Source organism: Ursus arctos, unplaced genomic scaffold, assembly GCF_023065955.2.
Source record: "Ursus arctos isolate Adak ecotype North America unplaced genomic scaffold, UrsArc2.0 scaffold_8, whole genome shotgun sequence".
Taxonomy (NCBI): domain Eukaryota; kingdom Metazoa; phylum Chordata; class Mammalia; order Carnivora; family Ursidae; genus Ursus; species Ursus arctos.
The window spans coordinates 15515022-15538041 of NW_026623100.1; the positions used below are offsets into that span (position 1 = coordinate 15515022).

Below are 23020 nucleotides of genomic sequence, written 5' to 3' on the forward strand. Positions count from 1 at the left end.
TATCTAAAAATCAGTCATCAAGAAATAAGCCTTACCTTGTATGACAATGAACTTCTTTTAGAGGATGCATTTGGTTTCACTACTAAATATAATACTAGATTGACGGCAGTTACAAAAACAGAACAGATGCACAACCATGTCAAGTGTGTTTCCAATATTGAGAAGTTCTCCAAGAAGAATGATGGAATGAAGATGCTTAGGATAATTGAAAATATGCATAAAAGATGGGTATACAGTAGTCTCTTGATATCAGTATTTTTCATGGTGTTTTCTTGAGTGGCTATCTAATGAAAAACAAATTAAGAAAAGAGTATATCGATAATGATTTTTTCCATTGTCTAAATGCTCCAAAGCCTAAAATTAAGCATGAACAAGTCAATTTTCTATGCACAATAATGTATTAGTTTCAGAATATGGGAAGATGCATATGTATAAATGTACATGTAGATTAATATGGCTCAAGAAGGTCTCAGAGCCTAAAAAAGACAAATTTACTAATTTCTTAAATATTTGTAACTGGTTTCTGTCAAAGGGTCATGTACTAGGACCAATTAAGGGATTCGTTTACTTTTCTTTTTCTTTCTCTTTTTTGCCAAAATCACAGAGGTGAAAACAACACGCACAGACTAATGATTTGCTCTTGTTGGAAATATAACCCATGCATTATAGGAACTCCCCAAATACATTTGGCCAAACTCTTGGCATTTTTTTTTTAACCATTGTGGATCCTTGTCTAACATCACAGTAGTTCACATCTTCTGGCAAATGGCAAGTGACACCAAGTGCACACTTGAATACTCAAATGGTGGCCACTGTAATCAAGAAAGTTCAAAGAACATTATGCTAAACTAAGGGATCCCAATGCTCCAGAAATACCAAAATGACAATGTTTGTTACAGGCGCTAAGTTCCAATCAAAAGTAGAGAATAAATAGGAGAAAAAAGTCTTTCTCTCTTTGTCTCTATAGAATACACACTGCGTGTATATGTTTATTTATAAATTATCTAACACAATACATAGTGTATTGTGATTAACTTACTTAGTAATGTTAATATTAATGTTAAGTACAATACTTAATGTTAAGTAGGACCTTATTAAAGTAACAATCCACATTTAACGCTCTGGTGAGTATTACAGAAAAAAAGGTCAAGTCCAGGCCTTATCCTAACGGCCCTGATAGAATTCTATAATTTTCCAAGGCAAATAGTCTACTGATAAGGAAACAGGCTAAGACACGTTAGGAGAAATGTCTAAAGTCCCAAGCTCCCAAGCACTAAAGCCACGTCAAAGCCTCGCCTCTTCGATATAAAGATAAACACTAGCGGTTAGAAGAAAATGAACAGCAAGAAGGGAGAAAGGAAAAGTTTCTCGCAGGTCCCATCCTCTGCTGGCCGAGGGGCGGGGCGGAGGATCCAGAATACACTGTCTCAACAGATACCTCTTCGGATATTTTTCTGGGCCCCTCTCAGAGTCCCAAATGACATGAGCAGATCTGGATCTAATACAGTGAGCAGTACCCAAACTCAAATGCTTACTGAATGAATGAAAGAACGAAGGAAAGAGGGCGGGTCCTGCGAAAGCAGCCCAGCGGTGGGCCCCGGCTAGCACACGAGGACGCCCCTCCGGCTGCCACGGCCCTGGCCTCCGCGGTCTGACCTAACCCGGGTTCGCAGGTACTGAGGCTGGAGAGGCCTTTCTGAGCGGCTCGCACAGGAGCCTCCGCGGAAATCGCAGGACCTGTCTCTGCAGCCCCACCCCAAACTCGGTCGCTCGGGACTCTGCCCAACCTTCACCCAGGGAGAGTGTGAGCAGCGGGGGACGCGCTGAGAGGCATAATCAAAGAGCACGGGCGCGGAGACCAGGAGAAACGTAAGGCCACACACAGAATGACGGATCCGAAAGAGGGCCGGGTCCATCAGGGCAGCCCCTGGGTCACGCCGGAAGGGTGGCGCTCGGACGGACGGCGGGCGCGGGAGGGCTGGGGGCACAGACGCTCTCGGTCACATGGACAGTTGGTGGGGGCTGCCTGCACCCCCGGGAAGCTCGCGTGCCGGGAGGGTTCGGCTGGGCTTACCTAACTCTCCCGCCAGCGGAAGAGAAGCTGGGGGTTACTACCTCCCACCATCAGGTACGACTCGCCGCCCTAGCCATCGCGCAGGCGCAGGCCTGTGGGGCGGAGACCCAAGACCGCACAGCCAATTGCAGAAGCGGAGGGGCGGGCAATGGGAGCAGCCCCGCCTCCCAGCTCGCGTTTAATTCCTCCCGCTGCTTTTCAGGTGTGGGATGGGCGGGGCGGAGGGCGGAGGGGCCGGAAGTGGGTTGTCGTAACCCGGAAGGGGAATCCTTCCCTGGCTGTTGTGTTGATATTTTCAAGCTGTTTCTGTTTCTGCAGCCAAGGGAACCGTCGGGGAAGGATGGTGTGCGAAAAATGTGAGTTAAGGGGTCACATCTTTGGGAGAAGGAGGCTAGGTGAAGCTAACTGGAGTTCTTTGGGTACTTCGGCTTTTTTATTTTGGCCACAGGTCTCCGATTACAGTCTTTATCTTTCTACCCCTTTGACGATTAAAATTCCTTCCCTCCCCAACGACCGTATAGTCGTTTTGCATTCAGAGTGGTCTCAGTTTTGCACTCATTTGTTTATTTCCTTTGCTTCCCCCACCCCCAACCCGGGTTTTCATCCCACACAATTCTTGACTGGCTCCTTCGCCCCACAGACCCTCAAGGTTGGAATGGGTCTTAAAAGTAACTTGTACAACATCTAGAGTTTCCAGATTTAGCAGACATTTTAAAAAAATGAATACTTTTTATTAGGAGAACTATGTCCCATGCAATATTTGAGACTTGTCTTTGCTTGCTGCTCCTTACTACTGAAAGTGCTTTGGACATAACTTTTAGGACGTGACAGTACTAAAACACCATTAATTGTTTGAAATTTAAATTTAACCGGGCATCCTATATTTTAACTAGCAACCCTAAGTTAGCAGCCTATCCAGTGGCCTAAATGTTCTGTGCATGAATACCTGTGGTATTGAGGCAGGGTTCAGAAAGTCTCACCACCTTCAAAGCATTCTGTATCGATGTCACTGGCTTTTAGAAAAGTCCTTCCTCCCTATAGTTGCCATCAGTGATTCTAATGTAAGCCCTTGAAGTTCCTAGAAAATATGACTTTTTGATGTCACGGAATATTTGCTTTAAAACAGCTGTCATATCCCGAAGTCTCTTTCCTCAGGCTAGACATTTCTGGTTCTTCTGAGACAAGGTTTCAAGTCCTCTTAACATAATCCATTTTGTTTATTACCCCCCCACAGTAGATAAACCTTTGAACACAGGCACCCATGAGTTTGAATCACAGTTTTTACATTCGGTGAAAGAATAACCATGAGCGAGTTATCTAATATTTCTTGGCCCCAGTTTTCTCATCTGAAGAATGAGAAGAATACGTAATTTATGGGTTTTGTGAGAATTAGATAATGTAGGTAAAACCTGATATAGAAGTGCCTTAGTGTATACTCAAAAACTGGTTATTTCTTTCCTAACCCCCAATATGTGGCACTCAGAATTAAACTCTGCTCCATTTTACTAATATTTCCATTTTTTCTATGCTTTATGTCGTTATCTCATATTAAGCTTTTAAAAAATTATTGCAATGTAATTGACATAGGTACAAGTCACCCATTTAAAATGTACCATTCTGTTATTTTCAGTATATTCAGAGTTGTGCAACCATCACCACAGTCAATTTTAGAATATTTTCATCACTCCAAAAAGTACATTAAGCTTTTTGACATTGACATCCTTTAACGCTACTCCATCTGGTACTTAAGTTTTTTGGTTTTGCCTGTTTGAGTAAATATGACATATATTTAGGTTATGCACCTTCCTTGATGTCTCCTCTCTTATGTAGTATAGTTCCTAAACGTGTAAATTTAGCCTTCTATCTAATCTGTGTTAATTCTCTATATTTTAACTTCAAAGGACCGGTATTCTGCCTGGTTTAACTTGTTTTGTGTGATGTTCTTTACACCATAAATACTTTTTCTCAGGGAAATTGAGGATACTGGGCAAATTGTGAGAGTTAATTTCCTAAGGTACATAAAAGTTTTGAGAACCCAAGATCTAATGTGGTATTAAAATAAATACACATAGTTGGTTCTGGGACGTGATATGCGTCCTAAAAGGTCATTTGCTTTTTACTTCTCTGCACTTCTGAAAGTCTGTGTATTATTTCTTTGCTCTGATACCTTTCTACCTTCTATAGCATCTTATTCCCCAAATAAAAATAGACTCTTAATGCAAAGACCTTTCTTTCAGTCTTTTCTACTCTGTAATTTTGAAACTTGGTCTCTATTCTCTTTGAATATACTTCTCCTTGTGCTTCCTTACCATTATAATCTCCAAAGTTTTCTTATTCTCCTTCTCCCTTAAAGTAGATGTGTCCCAAGGATCTGTATCTGACCTTCTTTTGTCTCTTTGTTTTGGAAATATCTGGCTTCAAGTAGCATATCCGTGCCAGTGAATGTCTAATCCACATCTCCAGCAGACTTCTCTCTGAACTAAGACCAATAGAAGAATTTTCTCCAGACAATACTGGGAACCTCTAACTGGTTGTTACGTAGTAGTTTAGTACTGCCAAGCCTGAATTTGTCATCCTACTTCACAAACCTGTACCTTCTCTTCCATCATTTAATGGCATGGCAGTCCTCCCAGTCACCCATTCACAAAGCCTTATCTCTCATGCATTCCCTCATCCCTTTGTTAACCTGCATCCAGACACTTGCATGTCCTCATGTTTTTACTTCCATTCAATAGCTCATATTTTCCCTAACCTCTCAAATACCCTAGCTGAGGTCCCCATCACTCAAGTTAGACTAATGTGATCCCCTCCCAGCCCCTTTCCCTTCAAACTGTGTTCTCCCTGCCTTTGGCTCTTCTCTCCCTAAACTGTCCTGCATGCATGTGAAGGCCACTGGGGAAGACTGCACAAGTGAACCAGTTGGTACCACTAAAAGTGAACAATTCCTAATCTCCAAGATCTTTAATACTATTTGTCAATTTTTTTTACTTATCTTTAGTCAGTCCCCTTTCCCTTTGTTGCTAGAGGCTATTCCAAGCTTTCCAGTCCCTTAAACTGAAACCTCATCCTCTGTTGACAAATACCTCCTTATAGGTATAAGAAAAGCAAGGTAATTAAATGGGAACGTTCTCAGCTTCTTTGACTATACCCATAAATAGATCTGCATCCATGCTCATTTACTTCTCTCCCTTTCTTCAAGGAAAATTCTACTCATGTCCTTGTTGCCATCCCTCCCTACCTCTTTGTCTCTATATCCTTTGGAATCTTTAATCAGCTCCTCTTCCATATAAAAATGCTCAGTTAGACCCTGACTCCACCTTTCATTCTTGCATTTTGTCACCTTTTCTTTTCATTCATGCAACAAGTATTATATTCCTACCAAATGCTAGACAGTAGAACCCGAGGGTAAAGATTTTGTCTTACTATCCTTCATCATTATGCCAGGACATGGTTTAGAGTAATCATCACAGATATTTGCATTGAACCTAAATATAAGTGCACTCTATTGATTCCTGGATTTAAAACCTTTAATACATTCTCAATGTGCAGAGAATAATTTTAGGTTTCTATATTTAGAGCCTGGCATTCAGGATGACCCTCCACAATGAGGGCCCAGCTTATCTTTACAATTTTATTTTCAGTTACTCTTACCTTCATTCTTTGGCCAAAGCAAGCTACTTCGCATGCTCCTGTGTGCCCTGAGCTTTCCACGCCTTTCTTCAGGATATGTGCTTTCTCTGGTTTGCCTTCATCTTCTCTCCTCCTCTTCCTTTACAATCCCACTGCCAGATCCAGACCCTCTTCCTGCCTTCTCCACAGGCTCTCCTGGATTTCCCCAGCTAAGGCTATTTCTTTCTCCATTGAATTTCTCCTAGTACTTTAGCTGTCTACGGCTTTTTATTTTCTAGTTTATGTTTTGGTTCAAATGGTTCTTTTTCAGAGGTCTCTGTCCCCTTTGAAAAATCTGATGAAAGCTATGGCCTCTTACAAGAAAAAAAATGGCTATACAGTAGTTTGGTGTACAACTTCATCTTGTTCACTTGTCTTCTGAGGTATACCCATGAGACCCAGGTTAAGGACCACTGTAGGAGAAAATAGTGTGTTGTACATTCCTTGATACCTAGAGCTTTATCTGATTTATCATTTTATTTCTCTCTGAACTTTGTATAGCGGTTTATATATCATATGTGCTTAGTAAATACTTATGGAATAAATAGGTGTATCAGATTTGTTTAGATTGATCAGATTTGTTTAAAGTATACATGTACAGGGAAAGCCTATCATCAGCCGTCATACTGTACAGATTTTACTCAGAGTCAGTTACCCCTGGCCCACAGTTATTATCGTCAGTCTCAGTTCACAGCCCCTACCCTGGCATGAAAAGGCTCCTACTTTAAGACAATGGTTGATACCACTGTGAGTTTTAAGTGCCGTGTAGTGTATTTATTAGATAGTAAATCCGAATTCCCCTTACTTTTACTATCTCGTTATAACAGGTGAAAAGAAACTTGGTACTGTTATCACTCCAGACACATGGAAAGACGGTGCAAGGAACACCACAGGTATTTTTCCATTTGGAAAAGAGAAGTCGAATCCCGTACTTCCTGAGATGAATGTTTTAGCTCTACATTATTTGTAAAAAGAAAACTTTCGTGTGCAAAGTATTTCATCTCTTAAATATTAAAGCATTCCAGATCCCCCAACAATTTAATATCTTCTTTTATTTAATTCTCTGGGTTACATGTTAAGGGTTCCTCATCTGTCAGGCAAAAGACAGCAAAATCATTAAATGATTTTCAGCCAATGAGTAGATCATAATAACTGATTTGATTCCACTTAATTAAAGTCTGTATTTAACTCCCCCTCTCTTCACCTGACTTTTATATTCTTGAACAAATCATTTACACATTTACATTTTTACCTTCCTATCAATATATACAGTTGAGGTGTTTCCAAAGGGAAGGAAGAGAAATACTTGTACTGTATTCAGGGTCTGTGGCACCACAATAGTGGCTTTAAGATTTTACACTAGATAAAGTGCAGACCCATCCCTCAAGTCCTCTTTTGGGTCTGAGAAATGAAATGACTATCCACAATTTTATTGCCTCATAATAAATGTTTCCTTTTTAAGTAGTGTCTTAAAAACCTGGCTATTAACTGGGGATTTTTGAAAAATTTTGATACAGTCTAGTCTATTGGTAGGAGGCCAAAGAATGAACTTTTTAACTAATTGTTAAATGTTAAATAGATATGTTATAGTGAAATGTGCAGAAATAACCTGCTAAAATACATGTATATTTTGATTTAGAAAGTGGCGGAAGAAAGCTGAATGAAAATAAAGCTTTGACTTCAAAAAAAGCAAGGTAGGTATAGGAGCAGCCAGTCCGCGGGCATGTAACTTTCCAGTGTCTTTGTCTTAAGCAGACCGGAGTGAATTTGGTGCGCGTCATTCTGTCACGATGAGACAGAGTTCAGCAGTTCCTAGCATGCAAAGCCAAGCCGTCTGTTACAACCTGGTTTCATCCTGCTCCTCCTCAGTGTATCAATACATGAAGATATTAGTGCTATTTTTTTAATACATATAAATTCACCAGAAAACATGACTTTTATTTTATCTCGTTCTTTTTTTTTTCTTTTGAAAACTATGATTTCTTTTTTTTTTTAATAATATTTTTTTATTATATTATGTTAGTCACCATACAGTACATCCCTGGTTTCTGATGTAAAGTTCGATGATTCATTAGTTGCGTATAACACCCAGTGCACCATGCAATACGTGCCCTCCTTACCACCCATCGCCAGTCTATCCCATTCCCTCACCCCCCTCCCCTCTGAGGCCCTCAGTTTGTTTCTCAGAGTCCATAGTCTCTCACGCTTTCTTATCCCTAAAACTACTTGCAGTTTCATTCAGGTGCTTCACTGTGGTATGTTTTATAGGACTAGTTTTAGAATAATACTGCCTGGTTTGGGTTTATTCTAGGTTATTTTACCTGGTTCTTAATTATCGTACAAATCGGAGGTAATAGAGAGATGTGGAGAGATCAGAAGCTCTGGAGTCAGCCCTAAATTTGAATTTGGACTCTGTTCCTGTCTAGCTTTGGGACCTTAAGGAAATTAAGCCAGTTTCTTGACTTTTCTGAACTTTACTTTTTCATCTAAGGATGGAGATAAAAGTGTTTCCCACTCTAAAAACTACTTTTTGACACCATGCTTTATTATTTCCAGTCTTAAAAATTCCATGAGCCCTTCCAGCTGCCACCCCATTTCCTTGCTTCCCTTCACAGCAAAAGTTTTTGAAAACCTTATTCAGATGCTTTCTCAGTGTCTGTAATTCCATTCATGACTTCAGCCACTCCAGTCGGGCCATCAGCCCCACCAAACCGCTGCAGCTGCTCTCGGCAGGATCATACCTGATGGACTTCTCTAGTCTTATCTTTCTTAACCTTTTAACAACTCTCATTTTTGCAGCCTTCTGTTCTCTCTTTTTTTTAAAGTAAGCTCTACGCTCAATGTGGGGCCTGAACTCACAGATCAAGAGTCACATGCTTCACTGACTGAGCCAAACTGATGTCTCTGCAACCTTCTATTCTCTTGGCTCTTGGGTACCATACTCTTTTTCCCTCCCTACTCACTGTTCCTTCTCAGTCAAGCCTCTGGACTCAATCCTAGACCTTGCTCTTTTTTTTCTATTTATAAATGTGTGATCTCTCCTCAAGTGACTTTAGTCCAATGGCTTTAAATTCAAACTGTATGTTAATGACTCCCAGATTTATATCTCCTGTCCTTACTTCTCTGAGCTCCAAAGATATATCCAGCTGCCTATTTGACTTACCAATTTGGTGTCCTAACAGTCTTTTGTTCCTGCAGTCTCCTAATCAGAGTCTCGTCATCGTACCACTCCAGTCCAGCCATGCGAGTCTAAGAGCTAGAATACCACACCAGTCCCTCCCTTTTCCTCACTTCCCTTTCATCAGCAAGTTCTTTAGCTCTGCCACCAGCATATAACCCGAATCCACCTGCTTCTGTCCATTTCACTATTACTCTCTTCCAAACCACTGGTATTTCTTACTTAGATGCCATAATAATTTTCCATTTCTCTGCTTCCTCTGTAATTCTTTATGGTTCAGTCTCATAGTAGCCAGAGTGGCCCTTTAAGTGGCACATAAGTGCTTTTCTCAGAACCCTGCATTGGTTTTCTTTTCACATAGAGTATAATCTAACCCCCCTTCCACCTTCTTACAAGGTTTTCCATGATCTGGCCCCTCCCACCTCTCTGACTTCCTGTTGCACCAACCCCTGCATCAGATAGACCAAGCCCACTCCCGTTGGAAGAGGTTTGTGCTTGCTGTGCCTTCCTTCTAGAGCTCGTCCCGCAGTGCTTACAAAGATGGCTCCTTCTTGTTACTAGGATCTCAGCTGAAATGTCATCTCCTCAGAGTGGGTGACATTTGAATTAATGTCTTCCAGCATTTAAATTAATGTCTTCCCTCCTTCCGCTCATGTCTGCCACAATATCCTGTTTGAATTTTCTCTACAACCTGTATCACTATCTGAAAAGCATGTTTGTTCATTTACTTACTGTCTGTCCTTTGCCTGTTGTCTTACTAGAATGTCAGCTTGAGGAGGCAGAGGCTTAGTCTGTCAAGTTCATCTTTGGTACGTAAAACAGTGACAGGCACGTAGTAGGCGCTCACTTTGTATTCGCTGAGTGAATCAATACGTTTCATGACATTATCCCAAGGATTAGAAATAAAATAATAATATAATAATAATAATAATAATAATAATAATAATAATAATAAAGCTTTTACTACCTGTAGTGCCTGGCTACCGTAAGTACATAATGGTACTTATTAAATAACGGATATAAAACAGCGTAATAGACTTGATCTTCAGTGAAGCATCACATTAAGTATTGCTTTGACTTATTAATGTCTTCTAAGACCGTTCAGTTATTATTAACTAAGTTGTAACTTTTCCACGTTGTACAGTTTTAGATACTTCCAGTTCCGTTATGCTCCCAACCTCATTCCGATACCATTAATAAGTAGCTATTACTTCGGATACTCTAAGTGTCTCACATTGGAAGGCGTACTGTTGTATTGCATTGAATCTAAGATACCAACATGTAGATGTATCATTGCTTTAAGAAAGAAAAAGCTCTGCCAATTAATTGTAAGATTTCAGACACACTAAAATGTGTATCTTAGGATAAAATATGGTTTGAAGCAAAAGTAAGCATCCATAAGGATCCACACAAATTGAGCTTATTAATAAGAGGAATAGTGTCTATCTTCCCTTGTGCAGAGTAAAGTGACATTCTTTTGGGTTTGGAGAAATTAACCTTTGCAAATGAGCTGCTGTATTGTACTACCCCAAGAGAAGACAGGTCTAGGACAGTGTTGGTATTCGGTATACGAGTATTGTTACAAAAGTTATGGCCAATTTAGGGGAAATTATTTTCTACTCCAGTGACTCTGAGGTGGCATTTTTATGTAGTAGAAACTCTTTTATGCAAAGGGATTGGATTAATTAATGGAAAATGTCAGCTAAAGGAGGCAATTATTAAAACATACACATACCTTCTTGTAAGTCACAGCACATAACAGCACATGCATTCATCAGTCATTTGGCACCGAGACAGGCTTTTTGAGTATGAGTCTACCGATAAAAGTTCTTCATCATTTTCCTCACATAAATCATAACCAGAATGCACGTTTCCGGTATCTTTAAAGTGGAGCCAGAACTGACAGACTTGCAAAGTGCCAAGTCCTTCCACTTACAATCTTGCCCCTATTTGAAGCTGTCTCACCGAATTCAGTGGCGGGTCAGTGATTCACACTGACCCAGCCATCCTAAAGCATTCTCATAGTTTTTAATAGAATTGGTCAGTCTTTTTGCACCCACCTTACATCAGTTTCTGTAATATTTAACTGTATCACACACACACAGATTGGCAAATACAACTCGTAGAAACGGTTTGGGATTAAGGAACTGACTCTTCACCAGCATACAAGTCACATGGAAGGGGCAGGGGTGTGCAGGCGAGGGGAGAGAGGAGCCAGCTGCAAGCATGCCATGCCTGTCGGTTGGAGAGTGGCAGAGGGAACGAAGAGCGTGGACTAATCCCATTTGCTGCTTCAGGGAGGTCATTTAAATGTTTCTATACTATTTTACGTTTTTTTTTTTCTTTTTAAAAAAACAACTCTAGATTTGATCCATATGGAAAGAATAAGTTCTCCACTTGCAGAATTTGTAAAAGTTCTGTGCACCAACCGGGTTCTCATTACTGTCAGGGCTGTGCCTACAAAAAGGGTAAGTTTCTTTCGATACTGGTTTTCTGTGCATATCAGGCCTACTCTTGGTACTGACTTAGATAACACAGGAAAGGAGTAGCCTTTCATAGCTGCTGTTTGTCAAGTGCTCTTTTTTTCTAAGGCAAGATAAAACTTAGAACTTGTTCATAGTTACAGGTCTTTGCTTTCTTTTTCTCTTTTCTCATGCTGTTAACTTATGTTTTAAGCCTCAGGACTGACTTAAATAAAGACAACTGTTGGTATTTGGTATTTGATTGGTATTATTAGTTGGTATTATGATTTGATGGCTTACATGTTTTGTTTGTTTGTTTTAGGCATCTGTGCAATGTGTGGAAAAAAGGTTTTGGATACCAAAAACTACAAGCAAACATCGGTGTAGATGTATTGATGACGTTTCCGGCTTTCAACGTGATTTTACTTTTTGCTGTGAATTTTCGAGGCATAACAAAGGTGTTCAAGTTCCAAAATAACACATTTTAAGACAATATAAAACCGAGGAAGTTGAGTGGTATTCATTTTTTTGCTGTTAAAAAGTTCTAAACGACAACGTAACTAGTTTCCTGCCTTAGTTCTTTTCCGCACAAGCATCTTATTGAACCAGAGTAAGTGGCAAATTTAATGAAAAATATTTTCCCATTTCTGTGGATGCTTTTTATTTATCATTATTCATATAATTCTTATTCTCACTCTCTCCTTTATTTATAGATATCACAAAAGTGAGGAGATGAGTGATTGATATTTTGCTCTGAACTTTGCGTCAGACTTATAACTAACTCTTACTTCATTCCCTTGTTGGTGCATAGTTCTTAGAATCGGCAGTCTCTTTATTAATTATAGGTTCACAGGGCATTGAAATATCCGATACCGTGGTAGCTGGTTAGTTCCTTAGTCATTAGCCCAGGCCCAAATCACAAGTTGTATTTATGATACTTTTTATTTGTTCTTGAAGCCAAAGTGCCAATACCTTTTGAGAACACAAGGGTCACCCCATGTGTGTCCAAACCAGTACACTGAATTTCAGAAAAATACATTTTATGCACATTACCTTGAATTCGAACTGTCATGAAAGCCAAGAAAACAGTGTTCATCCATGGGAATGTGTAATGAATGAGTTACTATTCTTTAGGAAAACTCCTCAAAGCAAAAACCAAACTTTTTTTTTTTACCTCCCCTCCCCACCCACCAAAAATAAATAGAACAAAGCCGACATTTTGACTCTTCTTTTATATATGACACAGACTGCTAAAAGACGATTTCAAGGTTCAAATTAAGATTTTTCTTATGCTGCCTTTAGCGGTTTAGGACTTCTGCTTTTAAAGCTTGCAGCCTACTATGGGAAATCAGAAACATACTTCCTGTTGCCAAGGTCAGTATGTATAAATACATACCACTGTAAAATATGTCGGATAGATGACACGATGATAGACACGGTACAGATACTACATTCCTATTTGTTTTAAAATTATTATGGAAAGTATTTAAAGTTTTAACTGTTTAATTTATCTGTAAGGTTTTTAAAACAGTATTTCTCTAGGATACATTATTATTCTTACCCAGAAAGATCATAAGGATGATGCAAAATATAACAAAAATAGCTCTGAGGGCAGCAAGTATCTCCTCACACTTTAATCAATTAGGGATTTTCATTAAAATCAACACAAGGAACCCGTAATAGCATCCAGTTAGAGAGTGGCCCAGATCTGTTAAAAGTTGGGTTGGCTGACTTTGGGAAAGTACATTTCTCAGGTATCAGCTGGGATCTAGACTTCCACAACTCATATTTCATATTCATACCTTGCATAACTTCCTTCCAGAAATGATCTACTGGCCAGACTCAAGTTCTTCCATGAAGATTTTCGTTAGTAGTATACTCAGGATAGACTCTAAGTGTTATAAATCTTCATATTATTCAAATAATAATATGGTATAAATTGAATAAAAGTTGTTAAATGAGAAGGAAAATCCCCAAACAAAACATGAACATAAAATATTTTTTAAAAGGAAGGCATAAAAACACACTATAAGGTACGCCTGAGTGGCTCAGTCGTTTAAGCGTCTGACTCTTGGTTTTGGCTCAGGTCATGATCTCAGGGTCATGAGATCGAGCTCCGGGACAAGCTCTGTGCTGGGAGTGGAGCCTGCTTAAGATTCTCTCTCTCCTTCTCCCTCTGCCCCTCCCCCATCTCTCTCTCTCTCCCTCTATCACTCTCCCCGCCCCTAAAAAAACAAAAACTATAGCAGAATTAAGGCCAAACAGCTTTTATCAAAGTAAATGTAAATATGATGAAATAACATATTTTTTTTAAATCTTTGTATTTAAAATATACATATTAGAAACAAATACCAATAGAAGACTTTTAAGTACATCCATTCATAAACTATGCAGCCATCAAAATGATGTAAGAATTACACACGTGCAAAAGCTTGTGTGCACATATAAAAATCCTCTGTTTTCTCCGTGGAGTGGAACTGACGGTTGAGAAAAGAGACACTTAACTGTTTTGCCCTCATGCCAACCACCTCAAACATTTTAGTTCCTATTTCCCTTACATGGGGGAGCAAGAGACTACTAATTATAGTGTCCTAGACATAGATATATTTACGCACACATATATGTATATGTTCTGAGAATTTTAAGTAGAAGAAACCTACATTGTTCTGCATTTTGACTTCTTTTTTAATGTTTCTCATGTTTGGTTTACCATCTTCTATCTCTTCTTACGTAGTTTTTTCTTGACCCATCTGAGAGTACGTCGTAGACTTACCTTTTCACCTTTAATGTTAGAGATGTACTTCATGAAAACAGGCCCACTAAGTACAGCTGTCCAATTCAGGCATTTAACAGTGATAGAATACTTTCATCCACAGCCCCTGTTCCAATCTCAGTTGTTGTTCCACTGGTAATTGTTTTTTTCAGCTACAGAATCTAGTCCAGGATCGTATGTTGGATTCTCATGACTCTGTCATCTAGAACGGTCCTTAAGCCTTTGTCTTTGTGGTATTGATGGATCGAAGAGTACAGGACAGCTAAAATACAGATTTTCCTTCAGTGTGAATTTTTGTGATGTTTCCTTGTGGTTAGATTTGGCTTACGCAGTGTGAGCTAAAATGCTGGGAGTGACGTGGCCTCCCAGTGTCACATCCAGACTCCACAGTATCCCTTTGCCCCATATCGATGTCCATTTTGCTCAGTTGGGTAAGATGTCATCCAATTTCTCCACTGGATAGTTACTATTTTTCTTTTTGCAATTAGTAGGTAATTTGTGAGGAGAAACTTTCGAGACCTTGTTGATATTCTATTCCTCATACACCTGCCCCTTGTAGATTTAGCCTCCTTTGATGATTCTTACCTGAAAATGTTTTTACAGTGATGTTTACAAAACTGTGATTTTCTAACTACATCATTCTTTCTGTATGACCTAGTTGTCATCTGACACTAAGGGAGAGAGTTCCCTTTATCAGCATAGGTACCTGTATAGAATAAATGCTTTTTTTCTGACCATTGGAGTGTTAGTTACAGATACGATGCCCTTTTACCACAAATACTTAGGTGTATATTGTAAGAACCAGGATATTTTCTTACATAACCAAGCACAATTATCAAAATTAACATCAATACAATATTATCACCTAATCTTTTCCATATTTCACTAGTTGTCCCAGTAATGGCCTTTGTTAAAAAAAAAAAATAATAAGTTCAGGGTCCAAATCAGGATAACACAGTACATTTAGTTGCCATGTCTCTAGTCTCCCTTTAGTCTAGAACAATTCTTCAATCAGTCTTTCACAAATGTCAAGGTCATGAAACACATAGGTCAATTATTTTACAAATTCTCCCTTAACCTGAGTATTTCTGATATTTCTTCACAATTAGTTTGAGTTCGCGCATTGTTGGCGGGAATATCACAGAAGTGATGCTACATCCTTTTCAGCACATCTTATCATGATGTCAGTTGTCCCATTACCAGGAGTTAATTTCAATCACTGGTTTTAGGTGGTGTCTGCTAGATTTCTCCACTATAAATATTTTTTTCCATTAAGCATTTTGTAGGGAGAAACTTCGAGACCGTATATATTGTTTCTCAGCAAACTTTCACACACTAATTTTAGCATCCAATGATGTTTCTTGGCTGAATTAATTGTTACCCTGAGAGTTGCCAAATGGCTTTCCAACTCTCTCATTCCTTTTACATTTATTAGTTGGCATTCTGCTGTGAGGAAAAGCTTCCTCTTTCCAACTTAGCATGAATTCATGGATTGCTATTTTACTCAGGTCTGTTACTCTCATTTGTTTTGATGTCAAGTTGTCCCAGATTTGGCCAGTGGGACCTTTCAAGGTGGCTCCTGGGTCTTTCAGACACGTTCTCATCCTTTCTTGAAGAATTCCTTACTTTGTAGCACAGAGGTTTCAAGTTTATCCTATATTTTTTTCCTACCCAGCCCTGGAGGCAGCCATTTCTCCAACAATCCCTAGTTTCTCTTAGTGTTTGGATACTAAGGTCTGGTCCCTGCTGGATTGCCATTGGGTCTAGGCCCCTTCAACAGAAAGAGCTAAGAAACACAGATACTAGAAACGGTAAGTTTTACTAAAACCTCCAACTCCAATTCAGCCCCACCGGTTCTTCCTTGTCTTCACCCATTCCGTACTTGTATCTTCTTCCTCAGTGAGAAACCCTGGCTCCCAACGTCATCCATAGAGTCACTCATTTGCAGAACTCTGAATCTTTTTTTATATTGGCCATGTATTTTGCAATTAAAAATAATTTTTTAGGTAAGCCCACAGAAAAATTACACGTGAAGTTTCATCAGTCTGGTATTACAGAAGAAAAAAAAGGGTTGGAAACATGTGCCTACGCTGCCTCCCAGATAAATTTGGCAAATGAGCAAATGGTACTAAATAAATTTTTTTCAATTCAGCTAACATTTATCGAGCCTCTACTCTGTCCTCTCTGTTTGTCCCTAGTCAGACTGCTGTTACTGGTTCCAAAATGTTTTCTCATAAGCGAGAACTTGATAAGCGACCCATCAAATTAATGTGAAATTGTAAGGTGTTAACAATAGGAACAAGGAAAATATTGACAGAACAGTGACTAAAGAGGGGGGCTGGTTCAAAAGCAACAATCCTAGCAAAGTAGAAAGTAGACTAAGGTGTAGGTACCAGGAGAATGGAAGTGAAGGGACAGATTAGAAAGACCTAATGAAGATTTTTCAGGACTCCGCTAAATGGGGGAGTGAGGAGGTGAGTCACAGCAGGTCTCTTTTAGATGTAGTTACAGTAGGTCTCTCCACCAGATGGCAATAGTGTCCTTGGTTTTTAATTTTCCATCACGCTAATAGATTTGTAGTTTTAGCAACTTAAAGATCAAACATATGGATTTGAGTTTCCAACAACGTTGTAAAGAATTAATACAGTATGGTACCAGCACAAAGACCGAAACAAAGAGACCAGGAGTAGATGAATCCCTGTATGGGAAGTTGGCATTGTAAATCAGTGGGGAAATGCTTCAGTAAATTCAAACTGGATCCCTACACCCAGAAGTCAAATCCAGAAAAAGTACGCTTATCATGATGAGCACTGAGTACAGAATTGTTGAATCACTGTATTACACACCTGAAACTGACATAACACAGTTAACTATACTCGAATTAAAATAAAAAACTTAATTAAAAAAAAAAAGTCAAATCCAGAACTTAGATGTAAAAGGAAGTCCTGAGCTGCCTGTTATCCAATATTGGAAAATAGTTTCTAAATTTTGTCCAGTCTTCTAGTTGTTTAGAGCAGGAAGGTAAATCTGGTCCCCACTAATTATGGTCATAAGTGGAAGTCAAATATAGTTTTTTAGAGTTTTCTTCTTCCTACAGAGTTTCTTTTTCCAGTTGCTTTTGTTGTTTGCTTTAAGTAGGCTCTATAGAGCCCAATGAGGGGCTTGAACTCACAACCCTGACATCAAGACCTGAGCTGAGATGAAGAGTCAGACACAACCAACTGAGCCACCCAGGCACCCCTTTATCCAGTTGCTTTTACCTGTTTGTTTACATCCCCATCTTCCTTATTAGAAGTCCTCCTCGGTTGTCTGGCCATTGTTTTTGTTTTCTGCTCTTGTGATAGAGTAGGAAACTTTTGGAAGCATTGCTTGTGTTGATGGGCAAGTTTCATGTAGGGCATGAATTTCATGAATTTCATGTAGGACAGAGTTTATCAACAGTGACACCACTGACATTTTGCACTGGGTAATTCTTTGTTGTGGGAGGCTTTATTGGGCGCTGTAGGGTACTTAGCAACATCCCTGATAGCACCCCCGCCATCACGTTTGGGACAAAACTATTTCCAGACATTTCCATGTGTCTCTAGTTGAGAATCACAAATGTAGGATGACCTAGTTAGGTTGTTTGTGAGGGGACTCTTAAAGTCAGTATCTGTAGATATTTCCTCTTGAGATGGTCATATTCTCCACAGAATTGTCCTTCAATTTCTCTGGCCTGAAGGATAAAGTGGAGGAAGACAGCAGGGAGGCTTCAGTACACATGCATTCACTTATTCTCCTGTTTGAAACACTTCACACCCACCCTCAGCGGTGCCTGGTGCTCCTTCATTTAGAAACCATCTGTTTTCCCTCTCTGGAACCTAAACCTTGAGACTTTGGCCAGCGTGTGGGAGGAGCAATCAGCCAGTGATATGGAGCGGGGGAAGGGGGGGGTTCTGAGACTCGTCCTGATCCTCAGCCTTCATCCAACCAGTCTTCCTTAATTCAACATGCCAAGTCACACCCCTTTCACAGGTGCCATTGATCCTTACGTCTTTTGAGGATTCTGGAGTGTATATTGAATTTCCTCTTACCTTTACTTAATGCCAGTTGACAGTTTGGTCCTTCACGTCTGCCATTTGTCTGCTTTCATTACCATTTGTTTGCTTTCTACCTTCTAAAATTTAATTCCTTTGGTATCCTCTTTCACTCTTTATCCTTGGGATTTATGCCACCCCCCAAAATACCATTAATGTAGTTTTACATGGGAAGGTTGAAACGATAAAAATTAGATGTGTGTTTCATTCTGTCATCCTCATCCAAAAGCTTCAATTCCATATACTTCTGATAGTTTTGTCATGTTTCTAATGGTCACCAGATGTTAACCATTACTTTGGAATGTGGCTGTCAGGTGGAAGGGGACAGATGCAGCCTCATTTCCTTCCCACCCCTTCTCTTTCTTACAGATTATATTAGATTTCTATTTTTTAGAGATAATATAATTAGATTTTGATACAGGGAGGAGATATTCTAATTAATAGGGGAAGTGGTGGGGACAAAAATAAGCAAAGTCATACAAGTGGGAATGAAGAGTGAGATTGACGGAGGATGTGGGAGATTAACCTGGCTGAAATTGAAGTTGAAGGGTATGAGATATACGGATATAATGAAGAGATCAAGTGGGACCAGATTATGAAGCCTAAAATACTGGTTTGAAGAGATCAGACCAGATCCAGAAGGCAGTAAGGAAGCACTTTAGACTCTTCATCTGAGACGTGATTGATGAAAATAGGTTTGTAAAAATTAATCTCACAGCTCTGACAACAGATGGACAAGAACAGGGAATGAATAGAGGCAAAAGAGCTTTCTAGGAGACGGGCTGAAGTCCAGATAGCAGTGATAAGTACGAGGCCATACTGGAGGGATGGGAATGGAAAGGACAGATTGAAAAGTCGTTGATAAGGAGAATTTGACTGTATTTTTTACTGGCAGCTGGTATAGAAGTTAAATAGATCACAGTCGAACCTGCAGGCTCTTACATTCATGGATGGCAGACCTAAAATGTGTTAAATACAGCTTTAGTCGTGGCAGGAAACGTGCCTCCTAGAGCACTGTGTGATTTGGTTACTGAGAAAAGATCCAGTGAACACAACTCAAGAAAATGGGAAGGGAGGCGATTATAAATCCAGGGTGGCCTCACAGGCATAGAAGGATTCCTGATGAACAGACAGCCTTCGTGGATCACAGAACTGGAAAGAAGCTGAAACCCTTTCTCTACCCTGTACAAAGCCCACGTGGGGCCCTTCCAGCCCCTGACCCCCATCTAACCTTTCTGGCTACATCTCTGCCACCAAGGGCATCTTCCCCCTGCTCTCAGTTCAAAGGCATGAAAGAGAATTAGGACCCAGCTCCCCCTTTCAAGTCAGGGCCCAAGTTGCACATACCTGAGCCGCCAGCTGTGAGAGAGGCTGGGCTGGGGACAGTGGTGACGCGGTGATGTTCGTTCAGCAGCAATGAGGAATATGGCAGGAGAGCTGACCTGCCCAAATGAAACAATTGTTTTAATGAATCTGCATTGGAAGGGAAGCTGGAACTTTGGGTGTCTAACCTTACCTTCTGAAGGTGCGGTCAGATCCAGAATCCGCTTGCCCCCTCGCAGAGCGGCCGCAGGAGGCAGAAGTGTGAAGCCTGTGGGGTTGGCAGAGCTTGCTCCGTCTGTGTGAGTGGTTTGCGCCTCAGACTAGCAGCTCTTCCCGAATCCAGCCCCAGGGCTGCTGCCTACGAGTCATCTGGCCTTTCTGACGGCACCAGACAGTCCTCCTCCAGGCCTCCTTATGTCGTGTTTATCGGTAAAGGGCACAGTTGGCCGGCCTCACCCCACATCCCCACAGGAATCGGTCTGCTGTGCAGCTCCACGGAACTCCTGGTTTCCCAAATGAATTCACCATTTTCCGACATCTCTGCGTTGTTCAAGATGAAAGGTCAGCAAACCGTGGCCCACTGGCCGGTCACCTATTTTTGCATAGAAAGTTTGATTGGAACACAGCCATAGCCGTTCACTAACAGATTGTCTGTGGTCGCTTTTATGCACAATGGCAGAGTGGGAAGCCTAAAATATTTACTGTCTGTCCCTTTAAGAAAAAAAAGTCGGCTGACCCCTGTTCTAGATAGCTCTAGAAATGATGAGCATTTTTTTGGAAAACCTCGGGTTGATGTAAAAGATTAGTGGCTACACAGTAATCAGACCATGCTTTCCCAGGCCATTTCTACTGTTTCTTAATTCTATATAATCGCTTTGTGGACTACATTTCGGGCCCGAAGTCAGACATCTCTAAAGATTATCTTACTGGCATAAGCAAAAGCACACATTACTGCACATTTATGAACTAAACAATTAAGTAATTTGATCTAGATCATTGTTTAGAGTTTGACACACACGCCTTTAGCCTGTTCTGGTTATTTACCCAAGGATTATATTTTCTTGCAACATTCACTCAGAAGTAATGCTATGTAATTCTTTCCCGTGTGATCTGGAATGTCGGGGTCTTTCTCCAAAGGCAGTCTTTTCATCTGTTACCATAACATGGAGTTAGCCTTTCCATGACGTGTGGTTGAGGTTCCTCACACAGGATATTAATTTTCACTCTTCACAGCTGGAGAAACAGACTGCTATTTCATGAGTTAGTGGGCCAGAGAGCCTCCTACCTTCTCACACTGTCCTCCTTTTGTAAATTAAATGTTCACCTGGTATCTTTATGAATCATTCGCAACAAAGCTGCGTGTTCAAGGAGCCGGCTCTGAGCGTACTTCGCTCAGCAGCCCCCTCGGAACAAGCGAGCTCCCGCCAGGCGGTCGGGAAAAACGCGCCGCTGCAAAGGCGCCCATGGTCACTCTGGTGCCTCCCCCATGGTTTGCCAACGAACTCTCCTCGGCCTGAAATAGGGGATCGTTGGAGTCCGCGGCCACGCTCTCTCCCAGAGGAGAGGCGGGGAGCGTTTGCTGCTTTCGCACCGGGAAGGCACCCACCGGGAAGGCACCGCCGCCAGCCCCCCGTGCTCCTCCCCGAGGCTCCTGATTCAAACAGCGCAGTTGAGAAACAGGGAAACAGAATCTTCCTGCCTACTCATGCAGCAGTGAGCTCTTTTGGATGCGAAAAATGTGTGTTCATAATTATGAAATTTGAAATGTATAGCCATCACTGCTTCCAGAAATTTGGGGCTGTGTCTGAGCCAGATCAGTGGCTCCCCTGGCCGCCTCGGGTGTAGGCGAGGAAGCGGCATCCAGCCCCCCACCCCCGGCCCAGCCCGACCTGTCACAGCTCACCCTGCCCCCAGAGCCCTGGGGCTCCTCTCAAGTTCTATCTTGCCGCCCTACTCAGAAGCCTCCTCTGACACCTCAGCAAGAGACCACCCCTTCGCCCCTTGGCTTGTCTTTCCCTGGGCAACTTCCTCCTCCAACTAAACTATGAGATCCTAAAGTTTGGAGGCTAGGTCTTTTTTTGTTCAATAAGAGACTTAGATAAATTCACCAAGACCAAAATAGGATGACTTGTTCCCCAGCATGCAGCTCAGCGTAGGAAGTCAATGGTATTGAGTGAATGAAGGGACTTCAGATCTGCCTGGAGCAGGAGCACTGGAGTTAGAGGCAGCTGCTTTTCCAACAGCTCCAGAGGCAGGAAAGTTCTAGATAGGGCTGAATGAGAGAGCCCCAAGGCGTGCAGCTGCTGCTCCTTTCTTCCTAGCCTACCCTTCCTCTCCCAAAATCCCAGTCTGACTGGCCGAAAGGCCTCCATGTGCCACTGTGGAGCTCATCATTCACCCCATCTTTAAAGGAGAGCCCTTTATATTTTCAGTGCCATGTCTAAAAATCACTTAGTTCTGGGTGCCACACTGCAGAAAATGTGAAGAGCCTATAGAAAAACTGCTTTGGTGCTGGAGGTCTTATTTTAATTTTTCTCTCAAAGTTCACTTTTTGCTCAGTATCTGATTTCATTTGGGGCTGACTTCCTCTCTTGCAGGTCCTGGACCCATGAAAGTTATATTAATTTATTTATGTGGCAGCATAATATCAGCGGATCCCTTTCCCCTGCGTTTACTCTCCTTCCTTCCTCTCCTTCAGACCGCTGGCCTAGTTCAAGGTTCTTATCTCAGAGGAGGGATGTGACAGCAAGAGGCAGAGAAAGAAGAGTGTCTTACTGGCTTTTGGTTCCAGAAACTGCCCTTAGGAGAAAGTAGAAGAAAAAAACCTAGCAGCATAGACAAAATATTTGGAAGAAAAGCTATCAAGAATAGAAAAGCATTCCCTGTGCCGGGGAGCGGGGGGAGGATGAGGTAAATTCCTGGGCAAATACCATGAGCAAAGACGTCAATGCTGGGTCCTGCGTGTTACTCCACAGGCTCACCTAGGGAAAGTGGCGCAATCCCAGATGTTTTTATGGGGTCTGGGAATAGAGAGGACATGTTCCTTGTATCCTCAGCAGAGCCTCAGGAAGGTTGCAAGACTTCAGAAAAGATGGGATGCCCAGGTGGCTCAGTCGGTTAAGCGTCCGCCTTCAACTCAGGTCATGATCCCAGGGTCCTGGTTTCGAGTCCCACATCGGGCTCCTTGCTCAGCGAGGAGCCTGCTTCTGCCCGTCTGCCACTCCCCTGCTTGTGCTCTCTCTCTCCTGATGAACAAATAAATAAAATCTTAAAAAAAAAGTCTTCAGAAAAGAAATGGTTATGTGGTGGGTCCCCACTGAAGGGGCCCTTCACAGGCTTGCAAAGTCTTCAAGGCCACAAGGAAGCACGTCTCCTCGTGCCCAAGAGGACACTGGAGAATGGAGGGTGCTCTCGGACCTGAAGAGGTCATGAAACAGTATGGTTCAACAGATACTGTGTGGAAGG

The 23020-nt window shown here is 41.2% G+C and overlaps 2 protein-coding genes and 1 long non-coding RNA gene across 3 annotated transcripts in view; 1 reads left to right on the top strand and 2 right to left on the bottom strand.

Moving 5' to 3' along the window:
- Positions 1 to 2161, bottom strand: part of PIGF (phosphatidylinositol glycan anchor biosynthesis class F) — a 34746-nt gene extending 32585 nt beyond the window's left edge. The window contains exons 1-2 of the mRNA XM_026486563.4: positions 2075 to 2161; positions 36 to 284 (exon numbers count right to left, since the gene is read on the bottom strand). Of these exons, the coding sequence (XP_026342348.1) occupies positions 36 to 263 (228 nt within the window). The 5' untranslated portion in view covers positions 264 to 284; positions 2075 to 2161. The remainder of the gene's footprint in view (positions 1 to 35; positions 285 to 2074) is intronic.
- A 162-nt stretch (positions 2162 to 2323) lies between these two features.
- CRIPT (CXXC repeat containing interactor of PDZ3 domain) lies at positions 2324 to 12598 on the top strand. Its single transcript, XM_026486588.4, has 5 exons — positions 2324 to 2430; positions 6571 to 6636; positions 7383 to 7437; positions 11286 to 11389; positions 11706 to 12598. The coding sequence occupies exons 1-5, from the start codon at positions 2415 to 2417 to the stop codon at positions 11768 to 11770; spliced, it is 306 nt and encodes a 101-aa protein (XP_026342373.1). The 5' UTR covers positions 2324 to 2414; the 3' UTR covers positions 11771 to 12598.
- A 1036-nt stretch (positions 12599 to 13634) lies between these two features.
- Positions 13635 to 23020, bottom strand: part of LOC123000223 (uncharacterized) — a 62795-nt gene continuing 53409 nt past the window's right edge. Inside the window, exons 4-7 of the long non-coding RNA XR_006408076.3 lie at positions 22537 to 22800; positions 19749 to 20147; positions 19580 to 19674; positions 13635 to 17871 (exon numbers count right to left, since the gene is read on the bottom strand). This is a non-coding gene — a long non-coding RNA (uncharacterized LOC123000223). The remainder of the gene's footprint in view (positions 17872 to 19579; positions 19675 to 19748; positions 20148 to 22536; positions 22801 to 23020) is intronic.

What these genes read in the sequence shown, in the direction of transcription:
- CRIPT (XM_026486588.4), top strand. An exon ending in TTGACTTCAAAAAAAGCAAG is followed by an intron (nt 7,438 to 11,285) that starts GTAGGTATAGGA and finishes AAACAACTCTAG; the next exon opens with ATTTGATCCATATGGAAAGA. An exon ending in GGGCTGTGCCTACAAAAAGG is followed by an intron (nt 11,390 to 11,705) that starts GTAAGTTTCTTT and finishes TGTTTGTTTTAG; the next exon opens with GCATCTGTGCAATGTGTGGA.